Raw genomic sequence first — 27,785 nt, forward strand, 5'->3', positions numbered from 1 at the left:
TATTTTTCTATTACTATTTAGGCCCCTGATAACCCCTCCCCTAAGCAAACACCACCCTTTGCTCAATCTCACCACCCCCTAACCTCTCCGTTGCCCTCCCACCCACCAGCTGTCATCTGCTCTCCATCTATGAGTCTGTCTCTGTTTTGCTTGTCACCTCAGTTTGTTCATTAGATTACACATATGACCAAAATCGAATGGTAATTGTCTTTCTCTGACTGGCTCATTTTACTTAGCATAATATTCTCCAGATCCATCCATACTGTCACAAAGGGTAAAACTTTCTTTGTTATGGCCAAGTAGAATTCCATCATGTAAATGTTGCATAGCTGCTTTATCCACTCATCTATTGATGGACACTCGGGCTGCATACATATCTTGGCAATTGTAAATAACACTGCAATGATCACAGGAGTGCTTATGTTCTTTCAAATTAGTGTTTTGGGTTCCTTTGGATATATTCCCAGAAGTGAGATTGCTGGGTGAAACGTAGATCCATTTTGAAACATTTTTGAGTTACCTCCATACTGCTTTCCACAATGGCTGCCCCAGTCTGCATTTCCACCAACAGTGCAAAAGGTTTCCCCTTTCTCCACAACCTTGTCAGCACTTGTTGTTTGTTGACTTATTGATGATAGCCACTCTGACAGGTGTGAGATGGAATCTCGCTGTGGTTTTTATTTGTACTTCTCTGATAATTAGTGACATTGAGCATCTTTTCATATATATGTATTGGGCATCTGTATGTCCTCTTTGGAGAAGTGACTATTCAGGTCCTTTCTCCATTTTTTAAATTGGATTCTTTGCGTTTTTAAGTACTTTATAAGTTTTGGATATTTACCCCTATAAGATGTATCAGCATATATGTTCTCCCATTCTGTGGCTTGTATTCTCTTTTGTTGATGATTTCCTTTGCTGTGTAAAAACATTTTAGTTTGATGACGTTCCATTTGTTTATTTTTTTGTTTCCCTTGCCTGGGGAGATATATCCGATAAAAAATTGCTACAAGCAAAGTCCGAGATTTTGCTGCCTATATTTTCTTCTAGGATTTTTATGGTTTTGGGTCTAACATTTAAGTTGTTGATCCATTTTGAATTTATTCTTATGTATGGTGTAAGACAATGATTTAACTTCATTTTCTGCACATACCTGTTCAATCTTCCCAACACCATTTATTGAATAAACTATCTTTAGCCCATTGTATGTGCTTGGTTCCTCTGTTGAATATTAATTAACTAAAGAAGTATAGGTTTATTTTTGGGCTCTGAATTCTGTTCTATTGATCTATGTGTCTGTTTTTATGCCAGTACCAGGCCATTTTGATGTCTATGGCCTTATAGTATAGTTTCATATGAGCTAGCATGATTCCTCCAGTTTTGTTCTTCTTTCTCAGAGTCGCTATTGCTATGTGGGGCCTTTTGTGGTTTCATATAAATTTTTGAAATACATGTTCTAGTTCTGTGAAATATGTCATTGGAATTTTGATAGGAACTGTGTGAAGCTATAGATTTCTTTGGGTAGTATGAACATTTTAATGATGTTAATTCTTCCAATCCATGAACGTGGTATGGGCTTTCACTTATTTGCATCTCCTTCAATTAATTTCTTCAGAGATTTACAATTTTCTGAGTACAGGTCTTTTACATTCTTGGCTAGGCTTATTTCTAGGTATTTTATTCTCTTTGAAGCAGTTGTGAATGGGCTTGTTTTCTTAATTTCTCTTTCTGTTAGTTTGTTATTGGCATACAAAAATGCAACTGATTTCTGAATATTAGTTTTGTATCCTGCTACACTGCTGATTTCATTTATCAGTTCTAGTAGTTTTCTTGGTGGAATCTTCTGGGTTCTCTATGTACAGTATTATGTCATGTGCAAGTAAAGACAGTTTTACTTCGTATTTTCTAATTTGGGTGCCCTTTATTTCTCCTTCTTGTCTGATTGCTCTGGCTGGGACTTCCAGCACTATGTGAAAACAGACATCCCCATCTTGTTCCCCATCTTAAGTGGAGTGCTTGTACTTTTTGACCATTGAGTATGATGCTGGTAGTGCATCTGCCATATGTGGGCTTTTTTATGTTTAGGTATGTTCCCTCTATTCCCACCTTGTTGAGGTTTTTTAATCATAAATGTTATAAACATTTATGTGTTTATAAATACAAACATGCGATCACATGTCACAATATATTTAATGTGTAGCTCAAGAAAACTATTCTTCTTTCAGTGTAGCCCAGAGAAGCCAAAAGATTGGACACCCCTGGTATATTCCTTCCGATGTATTATTTATCACAGATATTGCATTCTTTATTTCTGACTGATCCTTTTTTATGATTTCTATGTCTTTTTTCAAGATGTTGAGTATCCTTATAATCATTACTGTAAACTCTACGTGATAAATTTCTTCCTTACATTTCATCTAGTTCTCTGGAAAATTTTTTTGCTTTTTCATTTGGGGTCTATTTCATTGTCTTCCCATTTTGGCTGCTGCTTTGTATTTTCCACCTTAGATATTAAACTAATCAACTGTCCATCTGATCAGGTGTTAATCAAATCCACCCATAATCAGCTGTCAGGCTCCAGCACCACGGTGTGGGGCAGAGTAATTCCTGCAGGCAGGGCTATTGCTTCCCCTCAGGCTGATGCCACTGAGAGAGGAGTGCTCTGTCTGAAAAGGATGACTTTTTCATCCCCCTGCAGTATGGGGGATGACTCAGCACAGGGGTCAGCTGTTCTGATGGTGGCTGTTCTCTAGGTTCTCTCTCCAGAGCCCAGGGTATTGGCTTCAAATGAAAGTTTGTGTTTTGGTCCTTTAAAAGGCTCTCTGCATCCCCAGCCATCTCTCCCTGGCCAATAAAACGCTGCTGATTTTTACAACTGGATGATATCTGGGCTCCATTCTAGCTCTGGTGCTGTAGGCTGGGGAACCCATCTTGGGGTTGAGATCCCACACTTCTCAGGGGGAAATCCTTGGCCCCTGAAATACCCCTTCAGCATTTCAGTTGCTGCCTGTGGTAGAGCACAGGCCTCCTCTGCACTCCCTACCAACCATGTTGTGTTGAAGTGTTTTCTTCCGTCTGTCCGTGGTTATAAGGCTTCTCTCCAGCTAGTGTTCAGTTGGTTATTCAGGATGATTTCTCTACAATTTAGTAGTAATTTCAGATTGGTCCTGGGAGGAGGTTACTGTAGGTTTCAGTTATTCCTCTGCCATCTTAGATCTCTCCATCTTAAATATTCAGTAATTTTAACACATGCAAAAATCAGTGTTTTGGATTTTTAATGCTGACTTTGAGGGCTCTTCTGGGATTACCCTGGACCTTAGGTCCCTTAAGTACTTGCCCTGGCCCACTGGGCACTTTTGAGGATGTAGGGACAGCTTGACTGTGCAGCAAAGGTCCTTGTCCCTTGGTATTTTCCCAGTGGGTCATTTCCTCACTTATGGGAGAGTTTGACTTGAGAACTTTGGGCACGCCACGTTTTTTTTAAAATTATTTTGAAATAATTGGAAAATTATGAGTTGTAGGAACACTGTAAAGCACTTCTTCATCCACACATACAGAGACATTTATTTTTTTCTAAATCATTTGAGAGTACACTGCAAATACAATGGCCCTTTACTACTTATTTTTCCAGCTTTATTAAGGTGTAACTGAAAAAAAAAGTAAGATAATTAAAGTGTACAATGTGATAATTTTCTACAATATGCATTGCACAGCACTACTCTTTGTATGACATTTTACCCTTGCTTGATTCAACTGACTTTGGTTTCCTATCTGTGAAATTCACCCATTTTCTTGGAGGGGGTTCAATGGTAGAAATAAGCAGGGGAAGCAGAACCAGGCCTGAAAATCAGAGTAACTGACCTTCATACACCCAAACACTGCTACTGCTATAAAATCTTACTGCAAATGCCACACTATATACCTACTCTAATAATGAAAATTTAGACCAATGAACCATCAAATTGCATGCTAATAAAGAGAGGCAAATGCTGAAAAGAGAGGGCAGAACCTTCAAAATTCCTGCCCTTTACTCTTAGTTCAAGGTGGTCAGCTTCTCCATGGTGACAAGGGTGCTGTATTATTTTCCAGACTTTGATTTTTCAGCAGGTTTTGATGATTCTGGATGTATTCTAAATTGCTTGAGTGTATATATCTTGGGCTGGTAAACATTTCATACAATCAGCTTCATATTTTTACCCCTCTTAAAACACCCAAATGTGAACAAAAAAGGCCTTATTCATATCAACTCTATTCTATAGGATGAAATTGGTCTGTATTTTCCTGTATGTTCTGGAAGGAAAAAAAATCCCACACATAATTTGTGATTTCATACTGGCTACACAGTTAAGATATTTTTGGGGGGGAGGGGAACCAAGGTTTGCAAATGCAATAGATGTGAGTGCTTGATACCATCCTGCATTTGTGAATTGCCCAGAATTTTTTGTCAAGACTAGCCTAAAAAAGAAAGCTACCCTACCCGGAAAGGAAAAGCAAGTCAAATGATACACAAACTCTAGTCTTTGAGATCTAGTGTAGCACCCTGTCTTCCCTTCACTAACACTAAATAGACATGATTAACTGCCTCATCTTCAACTGGGTAAAGCCACTCATTATTACAAACTGTACAAATTTCCTCTAATAATTTGGACAAACCATTCAAGTGGTCAAACTTTAATACACCAGTAATTTGTCAAATAAAAAAAGAATCAAATCAAGAGATTCTTTTTAATAAACATAGACGTGTTAGTTAAAAATACCTTTGTACTTGAAATTTATCTCTCTGAAAAAAATGGGTATAAATGAGATTTAAAATATCCATCCTTAATATTTTTTTACCAAAATGTTAAGTCTTTAAATTTAAACTCCAGTATCATAGGAGCACTCATCATTTTTTGTTACTATCACCATTATTAAAATTTTGCAAAAACATAAAATTAAAAATCTTACACATTTTATGCCATAAGAGACATGATTAAAATGATGAGCTTGCAAATAACATGAATAATGCATTTACCCTTTAGCCAAAACAAATGTATTTTGTTCTTAAAGAGATGTTTAATCCATTCTCTCTCTCTCTCTCTCTCTCTTTTTGAGTAGAGCAAAGGAGGGCAATGAGGGATTTACACTTAGAATTGTTATTTAATGTTGGCATATATTTGACTTGTGATTATAAAATAATAGTTGTAGTAGTTCTGAGTTTAGATGGGGTAGTACATTTTTTGGGGGGGGTAGTAAATTTTGATATGACTGAAAAGCAAATTATATTTCTGTTAATATTCAAGGTTACCTTTTGGGGACAGAATGATTAAAAGGTTCTTTTTTATGCTATAAAAATGGGGAGCCCATATTAAGAATTTTTTTTCCTATTTATATGTATATAAAAAATTACTCCAGAGGTAACAGGTCTACATTTGTAGAATAAGTTTCAAAGAACAGCCTAAGCTTTCATAAAACTTGGATGGAGAAGCTTAAAATCCTTTCACTACCCTACACTTCCCACCCTCTTTCATCAGAAAAAGTTGGTTTTCAGCCTCAACAGTTCAGGTTGAATTCAATCACTATTTTAGGATCACTGGGAGTGGCCGAAAAGACACAGCTCCTTTAAGGTTTCCTTTATAGCTTCCTGGTGTTTGCTTACACCCTAGTCAGTGGGGCAGCAATGGCCTGGGGCTGCCTCTGCAGGGAGCAGTGCCTTTGAACTGGGAAGATTTCAGAGCTGGTAAAGAAGTGGAGCTCTCCTTTATGCCTTCTTCTACTTCTTCGGTGTACTTTTCTCTAGACACATCTTTCCTTGCTACCAAGGTAGTAATAATTAATACCTTTGAATAAAGAAACATTGGGAGGTGAACACAGGGGAAAGGCTCAAAGGCTGTGAATTTACATTTTAATATTATAGCTCCATGTGGTCCAACTTAGTTCATCAGGAGAACACTTTGAGATTTTTCAGTTGAAGTTCCAGCAAATAATAAAGACCGTGCTTTCCCCTGGCCTTTTCTTCTTTCCATTTTCCCCCTGTGGACTTAGTAGGGGTAAAGGTAGACATGGTAGGTGACTGGTTATGATCCCTCTTTGTCTTAAGTGACTTCCTGGCCATTGGTTAGGGAAGGCTCCCTTCCTTTTGTCAGAACCAGAATTGGTACTTTGAAGACTACAGTAAGGGTTTGGAACTCCAAGTGTCAGAAGTCAGTTAGGAAGCATCCAAGAAGTTCTTTGATTTTTCTCCTTAAAGATAATAGTAAATATTGTAATAATCAACTATTAACCACTTTGCTTTCTCAGCTCTGTTTGCTTGGACTGTTCTAAATAATGAAGAAGACTTTGAAGAACTTTGACCCTTATGGCCACTACCTTATGAGAGATGAACAAAAAACTCTGTTCATGTTCAAATTCCAGGAAAATAACCCATGAAGCCTACAAAAAAGGACTCCTGATTCCAGTGACTTTAATTGTCATAAGGAGGAACAAAAGGGAAAATTCTATAATGAAGAATCATTTAAGCATCATGAGCTAAGGATTATGATGAACAGCTTCTATACACCTAACATGTAATTTTAAAAATGACTCAGTGACTTTAAGGAAAAGTTGGGCTCAAAGGTGCATTACAATTTCATTTATGACATTGGAGAACCCATGAAAGGAAAACACGATGATGATCAGGAGTAATTGTGTTTCATTTCACATAAAGTGCTTACAACATTGGGAGTTCTCTTCACTCTTTTCTACAGAAGAGTACTGAATATCAGCTAATGTAGAGAAGACACGAAGGGACTGATGAATAACTAGCACTCTTGAACTTCAAACTTTGGGTGCTTCCTTAATGCAGAGAGGGAGAAAGCTGAGAACACAGCCCATAGCTGACTTCAATACTTTTTCTAAATGTGACCAGCACTAAGACCAATGTTTTATAGGATGGAACTGAAGAAATCTTAGGACTGGGTGATCCCATCTAATTATTAAGTTCAAATTACTTTAGAATCTTAAAAGCTCATTCACAACATGCCTCTTCCTAAGCTATGTATTTTCATAATGAATGTAAGCCTTTGGAATAGTAATAAAAATAACCACATATAGTTCTTATACACATAAATAATAATCATAAACAGGGCTGCTCAGAACTGAACTCGTCTTGCTCCTTATCCAAGTGGAAAATTTCCCTTTTCACTGACAGATTTGCCAAACCACTCAATTTAATGTTGAGAATAGTGCTTTGTTTCTCCTGAATTGCTAAATTGACTGTACTCTAAAACCCTTTAGGATATAGCTGTACTCAATTTACTTGTATAAAATATATGAAGACATTATTTTTGATAAATTTCTAAATGCATTACCATTTTTAACCCTTCTTTTAAGCATAGTTGCCTGCATTAGAAGCTTTCCATGCATTACCTAGTTCAGATAAAGTTTGAATAACATTTTTAATTTCACTCCTCCTTTAATTTAAGAAGGTATTCATTGTCAGATTCAAAGCCTTAAAATATTGAAGTTTTGGGGTAAAGACCTTTAAAGATATCGCTCGAGAATATTTTGTTGAAGAAAACAGGTATCACTTAAAGTATTATAAGAATCCTGATCACAGTTTCCTAGGGAAAGGAAGTTCCAGAATTTTATGAGTTGTCCAGTGGAAGTAAATCCAGGTTCAAAGAGATAAGAAGAAAGGAATAATTTTTATTCAGCACATGCATGATTTGCTATAGCAATTTTGAACCCCTTTGTTCTGCCGGTTGTGACTCAGAAAAGAAATAGATGCTTCTGTGAAACTCATCCCCTGAAAACAGAGATGAGAGCAAGTAAATGAGTGAGAGCTGATTGAAATTCAAGTCACTTCACAAAGAATTTTCACACAAGATGAATTCTCACAAGTTTGCAAGCGTTTTCCAAAGTCTAGCTTTCATGAATATTGTTTGAACAAGTTGTCTGGAATGCAGTCTGTGCCCTATGGAATAGCATACCATGTGTTACCAAGGTGGGATTATTTAGGATCACCAAATAACAGGGTTCAAAAGTAAAACAGCTGAAAAATCCAACAGTCTGGTCTAACCTGGGATGCTCTGTCTCCTCACAGCCAATGCTCCATCAGGCGGCTTTGTCTGGCTGGCGGATTTAGTGTAGGGACTCTCATCTGCAAAGGTACAATGAAGGGTTTGGTTAATTTCCATCCAGTTTCTAATGCAGTGAAGATTTTTAGAGGATTGCAGTCCTTCTGCCAGAGAGAGGTGATACGGTACAGCAGGAAGAGTCGGTAGACCTAAGTGCTAACCTCGGCTTAGCTGTGGGACAAGTTGTTCAAAATGCCCTGAACATTGGTTTCTTCTCCTATGAAAGAGGGATATATATTCTTATCAACCTCTGAGGATTGTCGGGATCAAGCCATAGTGCACATAAAGGCAAAAAGGGTAAGAAGTATGCAAATATAAAATGCAAATTATTTGCCTGTGGGCCACTTTCATTGGCAAATAAGTATCAGTGAATATCAGTAACAGGAAGGCAAAGAAGGAATAAAATGGCTCAGTGGGCACTAAGAATAATTAGGAAGACGAACAAAGGAAATGAAAGGAAGTGTTATATTTCAGATAAGCAGATGACAGATCATTAGTATTGCAGGGATATAAAGAAACACAGAGTTAGTGGGTTCTGGAAAGTGTGAACTGGCATCCAGGGCCCAATGGAGGGAACAGGGACGTTTAGAGTAAGACCAGAGGAGGGAGGTTAAGAACAGAAAAGGAGTGATGGTTTGGCAAAAGAAGAGGTACACTGCAATGAGCTGATTTGCCTTTTAGAAAGAGAAGAAAATAATCTGCAGAACCATAAAAAACAACTGAAAAGACAGAAGCTCAGTACATCTGTGAGAGGTAGGCAAGAAGCTCAGTAGGTGTCAAGATGTTAGAAAGGATGATTCATCAAATTTGAGTAAAATAATTCGGTTAAATCTAGAAAAGAATTTAATCTGGCTTGGAACATAGGACTACTGATCTAGGATGGCAAATATTAGGGTTAAAGTAGAAAAGAAGAATTCTTCCTAGTTTGCACGTGGACATTCGTTTAAAAGAGATGTCTGAGTAAAGATGAGGGTGTATGTGGTCTCAGTAAACACAATGTAAAATAATTATCTACCACATCTAGTCAGGCTAGATGACCCAAATGTCACTTCTGGACACACTATAAGGTTGGTTTTTTTTGTTGTTAAAATAAGAAATCATCAAATGATTGAAAAGAACCACATTGTGCTTGGCAAACTACTAAATGTAATAAGGATTTAATTCAGCAACAAGGCTTTGCCATGTGAAAACATTAATTCTCCCAACTAAGTGGTTTGTGTTTTAAAACACAAATTGAGGAACTTGATTTCTCTGTAGGACGTACTTCTGGTACGAATGATTCATGGAATGATTCATGATTTCTTCATAAAACTAACAAGGTTTTTCTAAGCAATGACAAAAAGGAAAGATTAACACTGCTGTAAACTGCAATTAACTTTAAAAAATGGAAGTCACACTGCTTTATGTTTACATTCTCTTTGTCACGCAATTCTTCATATTTTTGCAACCGTAAACGACCAACTCCCAGATACCAATCCAATCAACAGCACCACTTTTGCTTATGCAGCGGTAACCTAGACCTTTGACTGTTTATTTTGCAAATGCAATTTGGAGAATAATCACAAACCACAAAACAAAAGTCTCCATTCGCCCCACCATTCTTACCTGAGCATTTGAGTGCTTTCCACAGTGCTGACTTAATAACCAGGCAACGTGCTTTACATACACACAGCATCTACTAAAACACATTTACTATGTGTTAAAATCTGGCTTCTTTATAAAGCCAATTAAAATATGTTTTCTTTTATTATCCCAAAACTTTGGGACAGTATATTTACGAGTACAGAGCACTGGGCCGGGGATACAGATCACAACAACCAGTTTTAGGGATAGCATTCTGGAAGCCTAAAGGTTTTCTTCAGTTTTCAACTTGTCAAGAGTCCAGCCAATTAAAATCTTGGTTTCAATCCAGTGTTAGATTTCTTAAAAGGCAGTAAGAGATTTTCCCAGGAGATGCTGATTTTTTTCACTTGATACTCTATTTTAAGAAGCCATTTTTAAAAAATTACTCATTTTGCATTACAGAAGTAGAAGTAGTCAACCCTGGTGGAATTATTTTCTCATTTACAAGTATACTGTATTTGAAAATAGAGCTGGGACAGTCTAGTTATGCACATCCTGCAAAGGCTGAAATTGAATTATGGATGGCCACCTGGCCAGCTTCCACCCCCAGCTCCCACCCCCAGCTCCCATCCTCATTCTCATCATTCAGTGTCCTCACCGAGACAGACGAAAGTAGACAATCATCTAGAAGCCAAATGTTGTATTGGTCAAAGAACCAGACTGCAATAAGTTCTATATTATCTAAAAATAGCTTGCCAAAGTCCATCAGGGTGAAAGCAATAGTTCCTAATCTGAGTGAGGCAGAATCTTGGCAACATTTATCACGAGAGTAAAAGGACAGCATAGCAATGGAGCAGCAGGGCACCACTTCACATTCATTTTAAAGGAACTTTTCCTAAGGATACCTCTATTTTAAATCTGTAAGCGGTGTTATGAGCCTTTTATAAAAAGCAACCTATCACACAACGAACACATCAACTCTCATCATGTGACTTACTCAACCTCAACCCTTGATTCAAACTTTGTTTGAAAGTAGAAGGGAGGGAAGATACTGAACGGATTTGGTGGCAGATGGTCCCATAATAGGATACTAAAGGACAGGGATGCCTGGGGTATATTTTTAACCCCTGAGCATAAAGTCATGGAGAGCTATGAAATCCTCTGTCAGAGTTTTTCATGTGGCCTTTAATGGACATTTGTAGATGTATCACTAGCATTTCATGATTGTAAGAGGTGATCTGGATCACTCTTCCATTTGATAGTTAGAGCTTGAGGCCCAGAGAAGTAAATTTATAGGACATACCTAGAGTACGTCTAGACTGCGTTTGTTGTATTTTTATTCCCAAGCTCTTTCCTCTTTATTTCCTCTTGGATGGACAGTGAGATTTGCTAGGTTAACAGGTGCACATTTCTATATCACACAGGCAAGTGAATGGACCCAACACTCCAGCTGGGACCTTGCATAATGCGAGTTAATTCCTATGGAGAAGCCTACAAAAATGAGCAGTCATAGCTGTGTGTATATATCATATGTGTATATAAACCCATTCCCCTTTCCTCCAAATATTTGTTTGCCTAAAAAGGACTACATTTAAATTGTACTACAGAACCAATTTATACCTGTCATTTCACTTTTTTTGCACACAAAATAATAAAGTGCTCATATAGCTCACTGCTCCTTAGTAAGGGCCTCAAAATTGCATTGAATTATAAGATTTATGTTAACACTTTTTTATCAGTAAGGCACTAGCTAGATCTTCAAGTTTCACCCACTTACATGTGAATTAAAAACTGACCAAATAACAAGGAAAGGAATCAATCAGTAGATAATATTTCTAGAACAGTACCAGACACATAGTGTACATTCAATAAATATTTGCTGATAGATGAATGAATTGTATTTAAGTTCTCAAGCTACAGCATTTATTGCAAGTAAGCAACCCGAAGCAAGACAAACATTTGTTATGAGCTGGCCTCCTCCTACCTCTGACTCGTTCCCGAGGCGAACAGCCTATGCCATTTAAAGTGATGACATCATCCAGGAGACACTGAGTATTGATTTACAGCATGTTCAGAGTCTGTGACTCTTTACAAAATGCATATTAAAATATTTCCTTTAATTTTCACTTAGACTACAGAAGGGTTGATTGAACAATCTTTAAAATAATGCCTTCAAGCAAAAGAATTTTGACTTTCATACCAGGCGCCCAGCCATGACTTTAATGGTGGGTCATATTAGCAAGAAATCCTTGTGGGAATTCACTATAGGAGCAAAGCAGACGTTCAGCTGGTGAGCTAGTGCTCACAGAAGTCAATGTCGCAAGTCCTCATCATGCCCATCTTGGTACAGAACTGTCAGTCTTTTCCAACGACATCTTAGCAGAGAGATAATCACTGTCACACATGACGGCTACCTACTGTCAAAGGGGCTGCACAGTGGTCATAGCAAGGAAGAGCATGGGAACCCTTTCCAGTGTTATCCATGAGGCGAGACAAAATCCCCTCCATTTAGTGAAAAATTGACATTGTAACAGAGGAACAGAAAAGGTCAGTCCTGCATATATTTACAACAGAGTGGAAGAATGGGGTGGGGGGTGCGAAGCATCTGTCCCTGTCATTCCCTCCATTTCCGCCCATCTCCTCAAGTGCCAAGCACAGGAGAGGCAAACACAGACTCTGTTTTGATTACATGTTTGATCAAACATTTGATTACAAGCGGAGCTGGTGTTAGAAACTCGGAAAGCAAGCAGCAGGCACCTAAGGAGCCATGCTTCATTCTGCATCACAACCAAAGCCCATGTCGGAGCTGAATCACATCTTGTGGGATGGACTCAGGTCCCCTCAGGTCATGACCTTGAATGGTTGCCTGGCATCAAATAGCTCCCAAGTGTAATCAGGCTGGTTCTTGTCTCCCCATCTCCTGCCTCTCCCACTCTAAGGGTCTGGGCTTCCTAGAAAAAAAAGGACATGACCGTGGTTTCAGAAATCTCTAGCTGTGTTCAGGGCTTTGTTGAAGAAAAAAAATTTAATTTCCTTTGGCTGAGACTAATCAGCCTATGCTAAACAATTCCTAGCAACTAATTATGCAAAATCGAGGCACCTGCTAAGCCAGCAGATCCCTTAACTTCTTGATGAGAAAAAAAATTAAAAAGGCACTTTCTGCAATTAAACATTATGACCATTTCCTAGCAGTGGGGAGACAGGCGGCTCACGCAACAGTGTTCGTGTACACCATTACGAACTTGGAAGAAAACTCTGTTTTCGTGAATGAAGAAAATGAAATCCATTGTGAAGGAAATAATCTGCCCCTTGACGTCAATTACATTCCACAAATTTCAGTGCCTACTACGTGCAAATTAAGAATCAATTGGATAAAAGACAATAAAACTTTCAGTAGAATGGTGACTGAGGAATTCTTATTACTTCACAGGTTTGAGACAGAACCATGTGCTTCATTAGTGGAGGGGGAAATGAGCATGGACTTGGGATGCTGGCAGGGGTGGGGAGTGGGAGGGGAAAGAGTCACTGCAATGAATTTATCCAGACTTTGCAACCAGAAAAACCAAGAAATGGGATCTTTTCATTTTCAGCTAGCATGGAGGTTTTGTGTAGTGTGGGACCATCATCTTCTCAGTCCTCGGGGTCCGTGAACATTTCATCTCAGCCCAGCATGAGCGTCTTGCATGCTGGTTGTTTCTTGCAGACACTGGCTCCCCAGTTCTGTTTGCTGCCTTGGTGGTTTGATGGCACACTAAAATTTAAGCAAGATTTCCTGAAGGGTAGCTGTCAAAGGGTTTTGATAATAGGATTTATACAAGTATGTCTTTCTCTTCTTGTTAAAATAATGTACAGCTCTAAGCACAGCGTCTTGAATAATTTAAAGAAATGCAAACTCAGCAATTTGGTCAAAGACTCCACTCCAACCTTAACTAGCTCTTAATTCCAGGTTAAACTAACACTGTTTTTCTAGGGTCCTACAACAACTGCACCCCCAATCTTTCCTCGAGTCAGAGGTTTCTGGGTCCTACACAGTCTCAGCTCTGTTGTGCTGGCACATTGAGGCTATGGCAGACGGCTGCTTACAACTGATCTCATTGACAATGAGTTCTCCCCTCCTTCCTTCATGGATGCAGTGGTCCACACAGCCCATTTCAAACCAGAAGGGAGAATGAATGATCTGAGCTTGACGGCAGGAGGCAGAGGAGGCACGCTACTCCATTGCGGTCTCTTTCCTGTTAAGAGGTGGTTTCTTCCGCCCACCAGCAGTCCACTTTCCCTCCTGTGTTCTGTTATTTGTCTTGCCTTAGCATGGCATTGACGTCTGTCCTTGACTCTGCATGATTTCTTAAGAGTTTTATAATCTAGACCCAAATGTGCTTTACATTATTAAAGGGGATCAGGTCTTTTGCTTTTGAACATTAAAAAAAATCATCCAAACAGAGCACAAATTCATTTTTAAAACACATGTCCAGTGGTTTCTTCACAATGATAGAATGCCCTAAAAATTTTATTAAACACAATCAGACAAGCATTTCAGGGATTAAAAAAAAAGAACCCACAGCTAAAATACTGCCTCTCATCCATATTTCTGTGGAAAAAACAGCCGGGTCTAGCACTCATTCGTTGCTCTGATGGTCACAGTGATGCCATTTTATGGTTCAGGCAACTTTCAAACATGGTTCTGTGGCTCATTATTTTTCCTTTTTATTTGTTAACAAAGTTTGCGTGAACTGAAACAAATGTCAACTGCTGGAAAAGTTAATTTATACAAATCGATGATCAGAGAGTTACTAGCGCTGATAAATCTCTAAATGAAAATAAAAGTGTTACCACCACCATTTGACTCAGTTTCCAACACACAAGCTGTTTCTATACCTTGTGTCCTGGCATTACAGAAGGGGACAAGTGCATAGAGCACCTTTGTGACCTTGAGTTACATGTTGGAGCTAGAACAGAGGACTCCCTCGGGGCCACTGATGGGACCGAGGCTTGAGGACCACATATGACTGCCTCTGTGCACCAAGACCCACTGGGTGACTCCCGACACCCTCCTTCGAGTTGACGGGTGCGGTGGCCTTAGAAACAATGCTCCAAAGGACGTTTCCAATACGTTGGGGAAAAGTGAGCTTTTTCCAGGAGTCTATTTTAATGAATAATCCAAACAGTAAACTACAGGTGAGACTTTGTGATAACGAAGAAAATGGATTTAGCCAGCGGGAAGAAAAAGCAAACCTCAAGTTGAAAAGCTCCTGGTTGTATGTAAGGGATGTAAATTATATGAGGAAATGTTAGGATTTTATTGTAATCTTTTAACATGTAGATGTTTCTTTCATTATACACCAGCACCATTGGTTTCCTTTGTAAGTAATCCAAATAATTTTTAAAAATATTTTATTTATTTATCTTTAGAGGGGAAGGGAAGGAGAGAGGAAGAGAAACATCAATGTATGGTTGCTTCTCGTGCATCCCCTGCTGGGAACTGGCCCCATCCGGGAACTGGCCTGCAACCCAGGCATGTGCCCTGGCTGGGAATCGAACCACGATCATCTGGTTTGCAGCCCGCACTCAATCCACTGAGCTACACTAGCCAGGGACACCCAAATAATTTCTTATAGGCCCTTTCTTTATTTGTGCATCATTCAATAAGTAGTTCAAACAGACTTGTGTCAACCAGAAGACTTCTTAAAATGTCAGTGATACCAATGATGCTAAAACAATTATAGCTAACACTCATTGAGCACTCACTAAATGCCAGCATGAGTCTAAGCACTTTAGATGTACAACCTTATTTCTTCTCATGATAACTTAATAAAATTAAAATAACAGGGGAAGATAGATTCACTTTACAAAAGGAGTCCTGGTTTTAAGGAAGAACTCGCCTGGTTCACCCTAGATAGTAGATTCCAGGGGGACTTTTAAATGAAACTGCTATTATGCTATAATGAGGACTAGAGCAGAGTGGATGTACTGCATGTTCGGCACTGTGCGTAGTACCTCCTGTATAAATTGTCAATACTTGCAACAATGTAACTGCACAGGTACACTTACACTGCTTGAAATACGAGGACACAGAGGTTTATAGAGATGAAATGATGTTCCTGAATGTTCGGAAGAAGAAAAGTGCAGACATGGTGCTTTAACTTACGTGTCTTCATGGAGTCTGCTCTTTGCCACAAGGATATACTACTTATCAAAATCGGATTCACATGCTTTTTGAAGTGTGTGGGTGGGTGTTGTAGGTGTAGTGTGTCTGGGTTTATCCTGCGCGACTATATGTCACCATATGACTAATGGTGAGGCTTGAGGCTGCACTTGAAGATGTTCTGGAATTTCAGATTAGAGAAGAAAATATTTCTCCCAATTTATAGATCTCACTTCTTTGTCATGACTTTTTGCTTTCATTTATGATATAACATTCAAGGTTTTTCCTGGCACATTAACAAATCATCTGAAAGAATGTATTTTAGCCAATAAGGTCCAAGCATTTTAGGAGATGAAGTCCGGCTGGATTTATCTGACTCCTCCACTCCGTGCCAACCATTCTCTACGGATGGAACATTTATGAACTGGATCCTCCTACACGTGGTTTATCATCTTAAAAGGAATAAGTAGAGGGGCACGCTGCTTTCTCTTTTAGTATTCCAGGTAACATGTTCATAGCCTGCTGCTTCCAAATAGCTCAGACCTTTCGTTAGTGTCATGCTGCTGGAGGGAGAAGATAAGTCTCGGACCAGGGGACATCTAGGAACGCAGTGAAGAAAACAGTGGCATGACCTGTGCAGCTGGCAAATAAGACCCCGGAGTCTGTCCTTGCTCTGGCTCTGGCTCTCAGGCCCTTGTCTTTGAACAGCCAGACTCTGGAGGAGTCAGTGCTGAGTCAGTGCTCAGGCTCAGGAGCGCCTTCTCAGCAGCTGAGTCACCAGGCACATGGGGGTGGGCTTTTTGCTAGACTGGGGAATTTCACAGGGAGCCTTTCAAACCCAGGTGATTAACATACCCGTTAGCCATTCCTCCCAAGATTGTCACCTCTTCAGGCCGTGCTTATATCAGGACCTATCTCAGAGCTCACTTTTTTATAGTTTTGAAAATTCCCAGATTTAACCCACTTTGTAAGTGTGAGCCAATCTCCTCACACGCCATTTTAGAAGCCACTCTTGGCAGGAAACCTTCTTGCCCTGAGGGTGGGAGGTGAGGATCACACGTGGATCCCTTGGGAATAACGTATTTCATACATTTGCCTTGGGCTGTCACACATTTTGCTTTATTAATTCATTGCTAGGTCAAANTCTCGTTAGTGTCATGCTGCTGGAGGGAGAAGATAAGTCTCGGGCCAGGGGACATCTAGGAACGCAGTGAAGAAAACAGTGGCATGACCTGTGCAGCTGGCAAATAAGACCCCCGAGTCTGTCCTTGCTCTGGCTCTGGCTCTCAGGCCCTTGTCTTTGAACAGCCAGACTCTGGAGGAGTCAGTGCTGAGTCAGTGCTCAGGCTCAGGAGTGCCTTCTCAGCAGCTGAGTCACCAGGCACACGGGGGTGGGCTTTTTGCTAGACTGGGGAATTTCACAGGGAGCCTTTCAAACCCAGGTGATTAACATACCCGTTAGCCATTCCTCCCAAGATTGTCACCTCTTTAGGCCGTGCTTATATCAGGACCTATCTCAGAGTTCACTTTTTTATAGTTTTGAAAATTCCCAGATTTAACCCACTTTGTAAGTGTGAGCCAATCTCCTCACACGCCATTTTAGAAGCCACTCTTGGCAGGAAACCTTCTTGCCCTGAGGGTGGGAGGTGAGGATCACACGTGGATCCCTTGGGAATAACGTATTTCATACATTTGCCTTGGGCTGTCACACATTTTGCTTTATTAATTCATTGCTAGGTCAAATGATAGCAGATGACTGATTATCAAACAGATGACATGTGCTTTTAGTGCACGATTAAAGTGGGATTTATCATGTCTGTCAGAATCCAGGGAGTCTGTGATTATCGTTATTTAAAGCCGTACACTGGATATTCTCTGGTTTTACAGTGAGAGGCAGTGATTACACAAACAAAACCTTACAAGGGTGTTAGACCAGAAGTGATTTTTTTTTATGGCAAACACTAGACTCATTTCTAAAGCACTAATACTTTACTTTATCTGATGGGGGAGGGAGCTGAGTGATAAGAGCCATCAGGGATGCTACAGTGGCAACCTCATGTTTCCATGGCAGCGCTTCCTCTACCACCTTGTAACTATCACCCTGCTTATCTCCATGGTATGAACTCCTTTGAGAGAAGATTTACTCTCATAGTCATAGGTATTATTATCCCCATTTTTGCAGGTGAGAAAACTGAATCCCAGGGAAGTTAAAAATCTGTCTAAGGCTAAGGAGCTAGTAAATGGCAGAGACGTGATGCTAACCCATGACTCCGACGCCAAAGCCTTCCCAGTGTCACTGCACTGCCTCAGTGAGGCGTTTGCACAACAAAACAACCAAAGAGCCCTTAGTGGGAGGACAGTCCATTCTCTGACCATTGTAAAGACATCTGGTGTTGCCTAAACCTGTGCCCCACTTTCTATTGTTACAAGGAGGTTGATACGTGACATATGTTTTTTTCCAAGGCTAAGGGCTACCATTTGCTGAGCTTTTAATTGGAGAAATTCACTGATATTAAATGGTCTGTTATGAGCCAATTTGTCAAGGGCAAAAGAAAAATTAAAACCCAGGTACCTGGATTTAATAGTCCAAAGATTATCAAATTATCTTCATTTGCTTCTGAGACAAATTATTCAGACACACAACTTTCTTATGAATTACTTGCTTGTCTAACTCTCCTTGGGTTCTGTCTACTTCATCAACTTTACTACTTTTCCCCATAAATCTTGCTTGGACAAAGATTCAGCTTTTATAGTTGAAACAAGGAAACAAACAAGGGCAAACAAGGAAAATGCAGCTCAACTCCACAAAATGTGAATGTTTAATTTTGAATGATTTTGCACCATTATACTCAATAGGACTCTTGTAATTTTCCAATTAACAAGTTACTGACATTTACAAACACCTCGCATAACAGATAACTTTTCCTTCTATGACGGTTTGTTAGTTTGTTAGTTCATTACTGAATTTTGGGTTGGCTTTCAGGACACTCAGTCATGAAAGTAATCATGAAATTATTGGATTCTATCAGCAATAATACCTTAGAGGAGTTTCATTTATAATAAATGAAACTTTCTCAGATTCATTCTCAAGGGCCATGTAATTTGCCTTAAGGTATTTTATTTTATTTTAAGTTTTAATCATTTTTATATATTTTATTGATTATGCCATTACAGTTGTCCCATTCCCCCCTTCACTCTCCTCCACCCTGCACACCCCTCCCCCACCTTCCCCCCCTTTAGTTCACGCCCATGTGTTTCAAGTTCTTTAGCTTCTATATTTCTCATACTATTCTTGCCCTCCCCCCTATGTATTTTCTCCCCACTGTCTATGCTACTTATTTTTTGTACCTTCTCCCCCTTCTCCTCTTCCCACTCCCCTGTTGCTAACCCTCCATGTGATCTCCATTTCTATGTTTCCGCTCCCAGTCTAGCTGTCCTCTTAGTTTGCTTTTGTTTTAGGTGTGGTTGTTAATAACTGTGAGTTTGCTGTCCTTGCACTGCCTTAAGGTATTTTAAAATTATATCATCAAAGCTTTAGAAGGGTACTCCTACACATTTAACTCTGAGCTTCAGTATATTTTATAACAGATTTTTATGGAATATAATATTGACAGAGCAACAGGCAACTCACTATTTTTCAATGTAAACATGGTTTATAATTTCTAGGTAAGTCCATCAATACTATATGAGACAATCAGAAAGGTATACATCCACAAATACATGCACACATACATACAATGTCTGACCTGAAAAAGTCTAGCCATTGTTAATATAATGAGAACAGTTTGCATGACGTCTATGTAACCTGGCAGCCAAGGAGAGTGGGCTGGAATGTGCATGCATGAACAATGACTACTTCACTGTACTAGTCAGTGGGACTGGTGGATACCTTTGAGTGAGCATGTGTTCTGTGTGGCCATTACATTCAAAATGACTGAGCAGAGTAATAAATCTGCATCAAATTTTGTGTTAAGCTTGAACATTCCTCCATGGAAACTATTTGGATGATTCAGAAGGCCGCAGCTATGGGCAACTGGTGATTGGCAGCTTCATCATGACAATGTGCCCATTCACGCACCACGTCTCATGCAGAGTTTTCTAGCGAAACATCAAATCACCCAGGTGACTCAGCCCTTCTACAGCCCAGATTTGGTTCCAGGTGACTTCTGGCTTTTCCCAAAACTAAAATCACCTTTAAAAGGGAAGAGATTTCAGACTGCTGATGAGATTCAGGAAAAGATGATGGGGTAGCTGATAGTGATTGGAAGAACTGTGTGAGGTCCCAAGATGCCTACTATGAAGGGGACTGAGGTGTCACTGTCATATATACAATGTTTTTTTTGTATCTTCTATCTTCAATAAATGTCTTTGTTTTTCATATTACATGGCTGATACCTCTGGACAGACCTCAGATATTTCATAGATGTAGTTATCCATATATATGTATCTATTTATGAGCACTATTAGGAAAAGGTACACATATGAACAGAGGAATTAAAAGGACTCCTTACCCCTAAGATATCCCTTCTATCTTTCAGGGCAAAATTTAATAGGTGGAATTTGGGGACCACAGCTTTATCCTAGTGAGTTCTTATTGAGCTCTGCAGTAGAATGACCAAGAGCTCATGGATAATGGCAAGACCTATGATGGTACAGAGTTTCTGTAATGTTCCAGAAATTTCAACTTTTACAAACCGTATGCAAATTCATGCACGAATTTATATAGTTCATAGACTTTGGAATTCTCCATTTAGGATTGCCACATTCGATCAAAAGATGCTATAAGAGAAATTGTAATTTAGCTTGGGGACAGCCTACAAATATGTAATGCAGGTAGAAATACAGAACAGTTATGGGAGAAACTTATTCATCTCAGTGGTCCAAAGTAAACAATTCAAGCACAACATAGCAGACACTGTTGAGGCGGCCATGACTATCATTTGACAAGTACTATCTACATATCCACTGCATAAAAAAGTAGCTTAGAAATATTATGTGTGTGCCATAGATCTACTGAACCATCTGGGTACTGATTTTTAGCGTAGCTTGCCTTCACATTTCCCCACTGCAGTAGAACTGCAGCCTTTATTGACTTCTATTTTGTTTAAGACAAGCTTAACAAAACATTTGATATTTATTGTGGTAGAAAGACTAAACAACACATAATGGTTATTCTGGGTACAATAAAGCTCAAATATTTGCTTCTTTGACAATTAAGGATGTGTTGCTTGAAATAAGTAGAAGCATTTGTACATTATCTGAAAAATGTCACATTTATGTAAACAGAGACCATAAAACTGAAATATGCAAGCATCACTGGTGCTACGCTTGTCAGCACCCTCCCTCTGTGAAATGATTTCAAGGGCTACTGTCTTTATTCCAATTATGAAAGGTTTTAGCTAAAAACCTATTAGGTCAAAAATTCTGTGTTAAACCAAGTGTAAAGCTTTGCCACCTTTGTTAAATACCTACAAGCTTAATTGAAAAAAATGTTTCATTTGGTGAAGAAATACCAGAAAGCCCCAAGCAACTTGCATAATTAGACCATCTTTTTTCATTTCCTTTAATCCTCTTTTTCTTTAGACCCCAGAACTTCCTTTTTGCACTGCATATTTGTGTGTAACTGGGATATAGTATGATGGAAAGGCTGAACTCATTCTAAGGGCCCTAAGAAATATTTGAAAGCTAGCTGTTCAGTGACCATCTGTCAAACTTAAGGACTGGATATATACCCACTAAATTACCTCTTGTCATTTAGACTAAATCCTGTAGGCCTGTGACAAATTTAAAAAATATAGAAGTGGCAGACATTGACCATATTTGCTGTTTTTGGCAAAGACAAGCCAATTGGATACAGGTGAGAGAAGGTGATTCCTTACTTTTCCTCTTGAACTTCTCTTCTTTTTTTTTAAAATAATTTTTTAATTTAATTCTTGTTCAAGTACAGCTTTCTGTCTTATATTCCCAACCCTGCCCGTCCCCCGCCCCATGCTCCCTGCCTCCCTCCCATTTCCACCCCCAACACTTAGTTATTGTCCATGTGTCCTTTATACTTGTTCATGTGAGTCCATCCCCTTTTCCCCTATGATTCTCTCCCCTCTCCCCTCTGGACCCTGTCAGCCTGTTCCATATTTCAGTGTCATTGGTTATATTTTGCTTGCTTGTTTGTTTTGTTTAGATTCCTGTTAATGGTGAGATCATATGGTATTTGTCTTTCACAGCCTGGCTTATTTCGCTCAGCATAATGCTTTCCAGTTCCATCCATGATGTTGCAAAGGGTAGTAGTTCCTTCTTCCTTTTTGCAGCATAGAATTCCATTGTGTAAATGTACCATAGTTTTTTGATCCAGTCATTTACCGATGGGCATCTAGGTTGCTTCCAACTCTTCGCTATCGTGAATTGTGCTGCTATGAATATCAGGGTGCATAGGTTCTTTTGGATTGGTGTTTCAGGGTTCTTAGAATATACTCCTAATAGTGGAATTGCTGGGTCAAAAGGCACGTTCATTTTTACTTTTCTTAGAAAATTCCATACTATTTTCCATCGTGGTTGTACCAGTCTGCAATCCCACCAACAGTGAACTAGGGTCCCCTTTTCCCCACAACCTCTCCAGCACTTGTTGTTTGTTTCTTTGTTTATGATAGCCATTCTGACTGGTGTTAAGTGGTATCTTTCATTGTGGTTTTAATTTGCATCTCTCTGATAGCTAGCGATATCGAGCATCTTTTCATGTGTCTCTGGATCCTCTGTATGTCCTCCTTGGAGAAATGTCTGTTCAAGTCCTCTGCCCATTTTTTAATCGGGTTGCTTGTCTTCTTTGAGTGGAGTCGAGTGAGTTCTTTGTATATTTTGGAGATTAAACCTTTGTCTGAGGTATCATTGGCAAATATGTTTTCCCAAACAGTTGCTTCTCTTTGTATCTTGATACTGTTTTCCTTAGCCATGCAGAAGCTTTTAATTTTGATGAGATCCCATTTGTTTATTCTTTCCTTTATGTTCCTTGCTCTAGGGGACGTATCAGTAAAAATATTGCTGCGTGGAATATCTGAGATTTTCTTGCCAATGCTCTCCTCTAGGGCTTTAATGGTTTCACGGCTTATATTTAAGTCTTTTATCCACCTTGAATTTATTTTGGTGTATGGTGTAAGTTGGTGCTCGAGTTTCATTTTTTTGCATGTAGCTGTCCAGTTCTCCCAACACCATTTGTTGAAGAGGCTATCTTTACCCCATTTTATGTTACTGCCCCCTTTGTCGAATATTAATTGACTGTAGAGAGTTGGGTTTATTTCTGGGTTCTCTATTCTGTTCCATTGGTCTATGTGCCTGTTTTTATGCCAGTACCAGGCTGTTTTGATTACAGTGGCCTTGTAATACAGTTTGATATCAGGTATTGTGATCCCTCCTACTTTGTTCTTCTTTCTTAACATTGCAGCTGCTATTCGGGGTCTTTTATGGTTCCATATAAATTTTTGAAGTGTTTGTTCTATGTCTGTGAAATATGCCATTGGTACTTTAATAGGTATTGCATTGAATCTGTAAATTGCTTTGGGTAGTATGGACATTTTGATGATGTTAATTCTTCCAATCCATGAACACGGTATATGTTTCCATTTGTTTGTGTCTTCCTTGATTTCTTTCTTCAGTGTTGTGTAGTTTTCTGCATACAGGTCTTTTACCTCCTTGGTTAGGTTTATTCCCAGATATTTTATTTTTGTTTTTGCTATATCGAATGGGATTTTTTTCCCCTGATTTCTGCTTCTGCTGTTTCATTGTTGGTATACAAAAATGCCTTTGATTTCTGGATATTGACTTTGTATCCCGCTGTTTTGCCAAATTCATTTATTAGTTCCAGCAGTTTTTTGGTAGAGGCTATAGGGTTTTCCATGTACACTATCATGTCATCTGCAAACAATGCCAGTTTTGTTTCCTCCTTTCCGATTTGGATGCCTTTTATTTCCTTTTCTTGTCTGATCGCTGTGGCTAGAACTTCTAATACTATATTGAACTTCTCTTCTTAAGGTTTATAGCAACAGAGTGCATGTGCATAGTATCCTTATAGTGTTACAGTCATGCAATGACTACTGTTACTCGGCTACACGAGTGCAAACTATTTGAACATAAGGATGTTGTGGAGTTAACTATTTGAACATAAGGATGTTGTACTGGTAATGTGGAAAGTACACAGGCTCTATATTCATAAAATGTTTGAACCCTGGTTTCTCTTTTTTCTTTGCGCAAGTTACATAAATCCTTTAAGCCTTGATTTTCTCATCTCACAAAAGGGAATAACAATAGCTATTTTTCCCACTTGAGAAAATTAGTTGGGCAAATTCATGTAAAGACCCTGGTAGATAGCACATGCTCAACACTAACAGCTTCTTCATGTGATTCCAGCCCAGTATGATTTATTTCATGGAACCCTCAGGCCTTGACACACGTTAATTAATCATATGTGGTGGAAACAAAAATAATGCAAATGGTGACTTTTAAAAGGCTAGAATTTGTCTTATTAATTTGTTTTTATCATACTATGAAGGAAACACAGGTCCCAAACAACAGAACAAAACCTGCTGTTCACACATAATGGAATCCATTAGAGATGACTTCCGAGAAGGCTAAACATGACTCCTTAAGGATGTAGTTAATCCCCAAATTATACATGAAACCTATTAAGTATAAAACATAGCTTTAAAATGTAACAGACCAGCCCTGGCTGGTGTAGCTCAGTGGATTGAGCGCCAGACTGCTAACCAAAGGGTCGCCAGTTTGATTCCCAGTCAGGGCACATGCCTGGGTTGCAGGCCAGGTCCCAAGTAAGGGGTGCACAAGAGGCAACCACACATGGATGTTTCTCTCCCTCTCCTTCTTTCCCTCACCCCCTCTCTCTAACAGTAAATAAACAAAATATTTTAAAAAAATATAAAAGAGAAAATCCTCCCAGAGATAAAACTTAATCCCCTACACTAGACATATAAGGTGGGCAAATGTCTATTTTTATGGTATTAGGGTACTATTTATTAATTTACCACTTTTCTAGTGCCCTGGTGGCCCCAGAACTACTGTTCCTTGTAAAGATTTAAATTAGAACGAGGGAGATGATTTGCTCATCTGATGGTCTATACGTAAATATCACTAATTGCACAAGTCTGGCTTGTATTTGATCCATTAAGTATCTCTGGTGATATCACTTTATACACGGCCTGAGTCTGAGATGCACTCTGTCTACATATAGCAAGTTTCCTACATGTTACGGTTAGGTTCAGAATTTTTATGAAATAATGTCAGAAACAATTGATTAATAAGGTAGCCACCCGTTTTAAATAATTTGTATGCATTAGTCTCCTTGTTTTACATGATAAATGACAACAAAGGAGAGGGTAGTATCACTCCCAAGTTTGTAAACAACTGTGAAAGAAGAAGAACTTTTTAATTTCTTTCTATAAAATTTTATTTTCAGAGTGAAATACCACAAAAGGTGAGTGCTCTCTCTCCCATTATAAATCATCTCCCAGATAGGAAGAGCAATCTGTTGGAAGGCTGCCTGGGGCACACCGATTTGTTCTCTTTTCCTGAATCATTATTAGGGTGTAATTATCCATACTTTGCCATTTATAATGTCCACTTTGATGCCTAAATTTTTTAGGGGAAAATAAGGATACACATTATACATGGGTAGTGTCTGAAATACCTTGTATCTGGTCTTGTGTTTTGTAATTATTTGTTACATAAAATTTCTTGTACTATAATATGTTTAAAATAAATGCTAAAATTCCTTTATAATGTGGAAAACAGGTATCTAAATATAAATAAATAAAAATTGAATTAAAAATTAAAGCAAAAGATTTTTTTTCTCCAAGTTTGGGCCAAAAACATGGGTATGCATTATACAAGGCAAAATATAATACTTTTCATTGAATTTAGGTTTATTCTGTGAAATCATTAAAAAATATTCTTCTTCATCCTAGAGTTTAAAACTATAAAAAATACACACTTAAAATGTAGAATAAGTAGTCTCCATTCTGGTCAGAAGATTTTCTAGAAATATGTCTTAAGACACATAAACTTTAAGAAGCTTTTGATAAAATTCAGCACCATTTTATGACAAAAACTTTCAGCCAAGTGGGAATAGAGGGAACATACTTAAACATAATAAAGGCCAGATATGGCAAACCCACTGCCAGCATCATATTCAACAGGCAAAAACTGTAAGCATCCCCCTTAAGACTGGGAACAAGACAGAGATGCCCACTTTCAACATAGTACTGGAAGTCCTAGCCACAGTAATTAGACAAGAAAGAGAAATAAAAGGCATCCAAATAGAAAATGAAGAAGTAAAATCATCTTAATTTACATGTGACATGATACTCTACATAGAGAACCCTAAACAGTCCACCAAAAAACTACCAGAATGATAAATGAAATCATCAGTGAAGCAGGATACAGAACTAATATTCAGAAATCAGTTGCATTTTTATATGCCAATAATGAACCAACAGAAAGAGAAATTAAGAAAACAAGCCCATTCGCAACTGCTTCAAAAAGAATAAAATACCTAGGAATAAACATAACCAAGGATGTAAAAGACCTGTACTCAGAAAATTATAAATCTCTGAAGAAATAAATTGAAGAAGACACAATAAATGGAAGCACATACCATGTTCATGGATAGGAAGAATTAACATCATTTGGGTAGTATGGACATCATTAAAATGTCCATACTACTGAAAGCAATCTACAGATTCAATGCAATTCCTATCAAGAGTCCAGACATATTTCACAGAAGTAGAACAAATATTTCAAAAATTTATATGGAACCACAAAAGGCCCAGCCTCAAAACAGTGATCCTGAGAAAGAAGAACAGAGTTAGAGCAGTCAGGCTAACCAATATTAAACTATACTACAAGGCCATCATAAGAAAAAGATTTGGGTTCTGGCATAAAAACAGACACATAGATCAATAGAGCAGAACAGAAAGCCCAGGAATAAACCCACACCTTTACAGTCAACTAACATTTGACAGTGGAAGCAAGCACATATAGCGGGCTAAAGATAGTCTATTCAATAAATGGTGTTGGGAAAACTGGACAGATATGTGCAGAAAAATGAAACTAGACCACCTTCTTCTACTACGCATACGAATAAATTAAAAATGGATCAAAGGCTTAAATGTTAGACCTCAAACCATAAAAATCCTAGAAGAAAACACAGACAGCAAAATCTTGGATATTGCTTGCAGAAATTTTTTATCAGATATATGGCCCCAGGCAAAGGAAAGGAAAGAAAAAAATCAACAAATGGGACTTCATCAAACAAAATATTTTGCACAGTAAAGAAAAACACCAACAAAATGAAAAAACAACCCACAGAATGGGAGAATATAGTCACCGGTACATCTGATAAGAGGTTAATATTCAAAACTTACAAAGTCTTTAAAAAACTGAACTAAAAAAAAAACCCACCCCAAAACCTAATGACCCAATTTTTAAAAAAAGGGGGAAAGGACCTGAAGAGACATTCCTCCAAACAGGACATACACATGGCCAATAGACATATGAAAAGATGGTCACTGTCACTAATCATCAGAACAGAGAAGTGCAAATAAAAACCACAATGAGATACCATCTCACCACTGTCAGAATGGCTATCATCAATAAATCAACAAACAACAAATGCTGGTGAAGATGTGGAAACCTTTTATACTGTTGGTGGGAATGCAGACTGTTACAGGCACTGTGACAAGAAGTACGGAGATACCTAAAAAAATTAAAAATGGATCTGCCTTTTGACCCAGCAATCTCACTTCTGGGAATGTAAGTGAAGGAACCTAAAACACTCATTTAAAATACACAAACACCCCTTTGTTCATTGCAGTGTTAATTACAATCACCATGATATGGAAGCAGCCCGAGTGCCCATCAATAGATGAGTGGATAAAACAACTATGGGACATTTACACAATAGAATTCTACTCAGCTGTAAAAAAGAA

General features: G+C 38.6%; 1 protein-coding gene across 8 annotated transcripts in view; it reads right to left on the reverse strand.

Annotated features, from left to right (window-relative positions):
• Positions 1-27,785, reverse strand: part of GRIP1 (glutamate receptor interacting protein 1) — a 666,005-nt gene that overhangs the window by 175,542 nt on the left and 462,678 nt on the right. For all 8 annotated transcript variants that reach the window (XM_037063095.1, XM_037063099.1, XM_037063097.1 and 5 more), the window contains exon 2: positions 8,036-8,116. In XM_037063095.1, coding sequence (XP_036918990.1) covers positions 8,036-8,116 — 81 coding nt within the window. The remainder of the gene's footprint in view (positions 1-8,035; positions 8,117-27,785) is intronic.

The sequence above is a fragment of the Sturnira hondurensis genome, unplaced genomic scaffold (genome assembly GCF_014824575.4).
Source record: "Sturnira hondurensis isolate 20B ecotype Veracruz unplaced genomic scaffold, ASM1482457v3 Scaffold0014384, whole genome shotgun sequence".
Taxonomy (NCBI): domain Eukaryota; kingdom Metazoa; phylum Chordata; class Mammalia; order Chiroptera; family Phyllostomidae; genus Sturnira; species Sturnira hondurensis.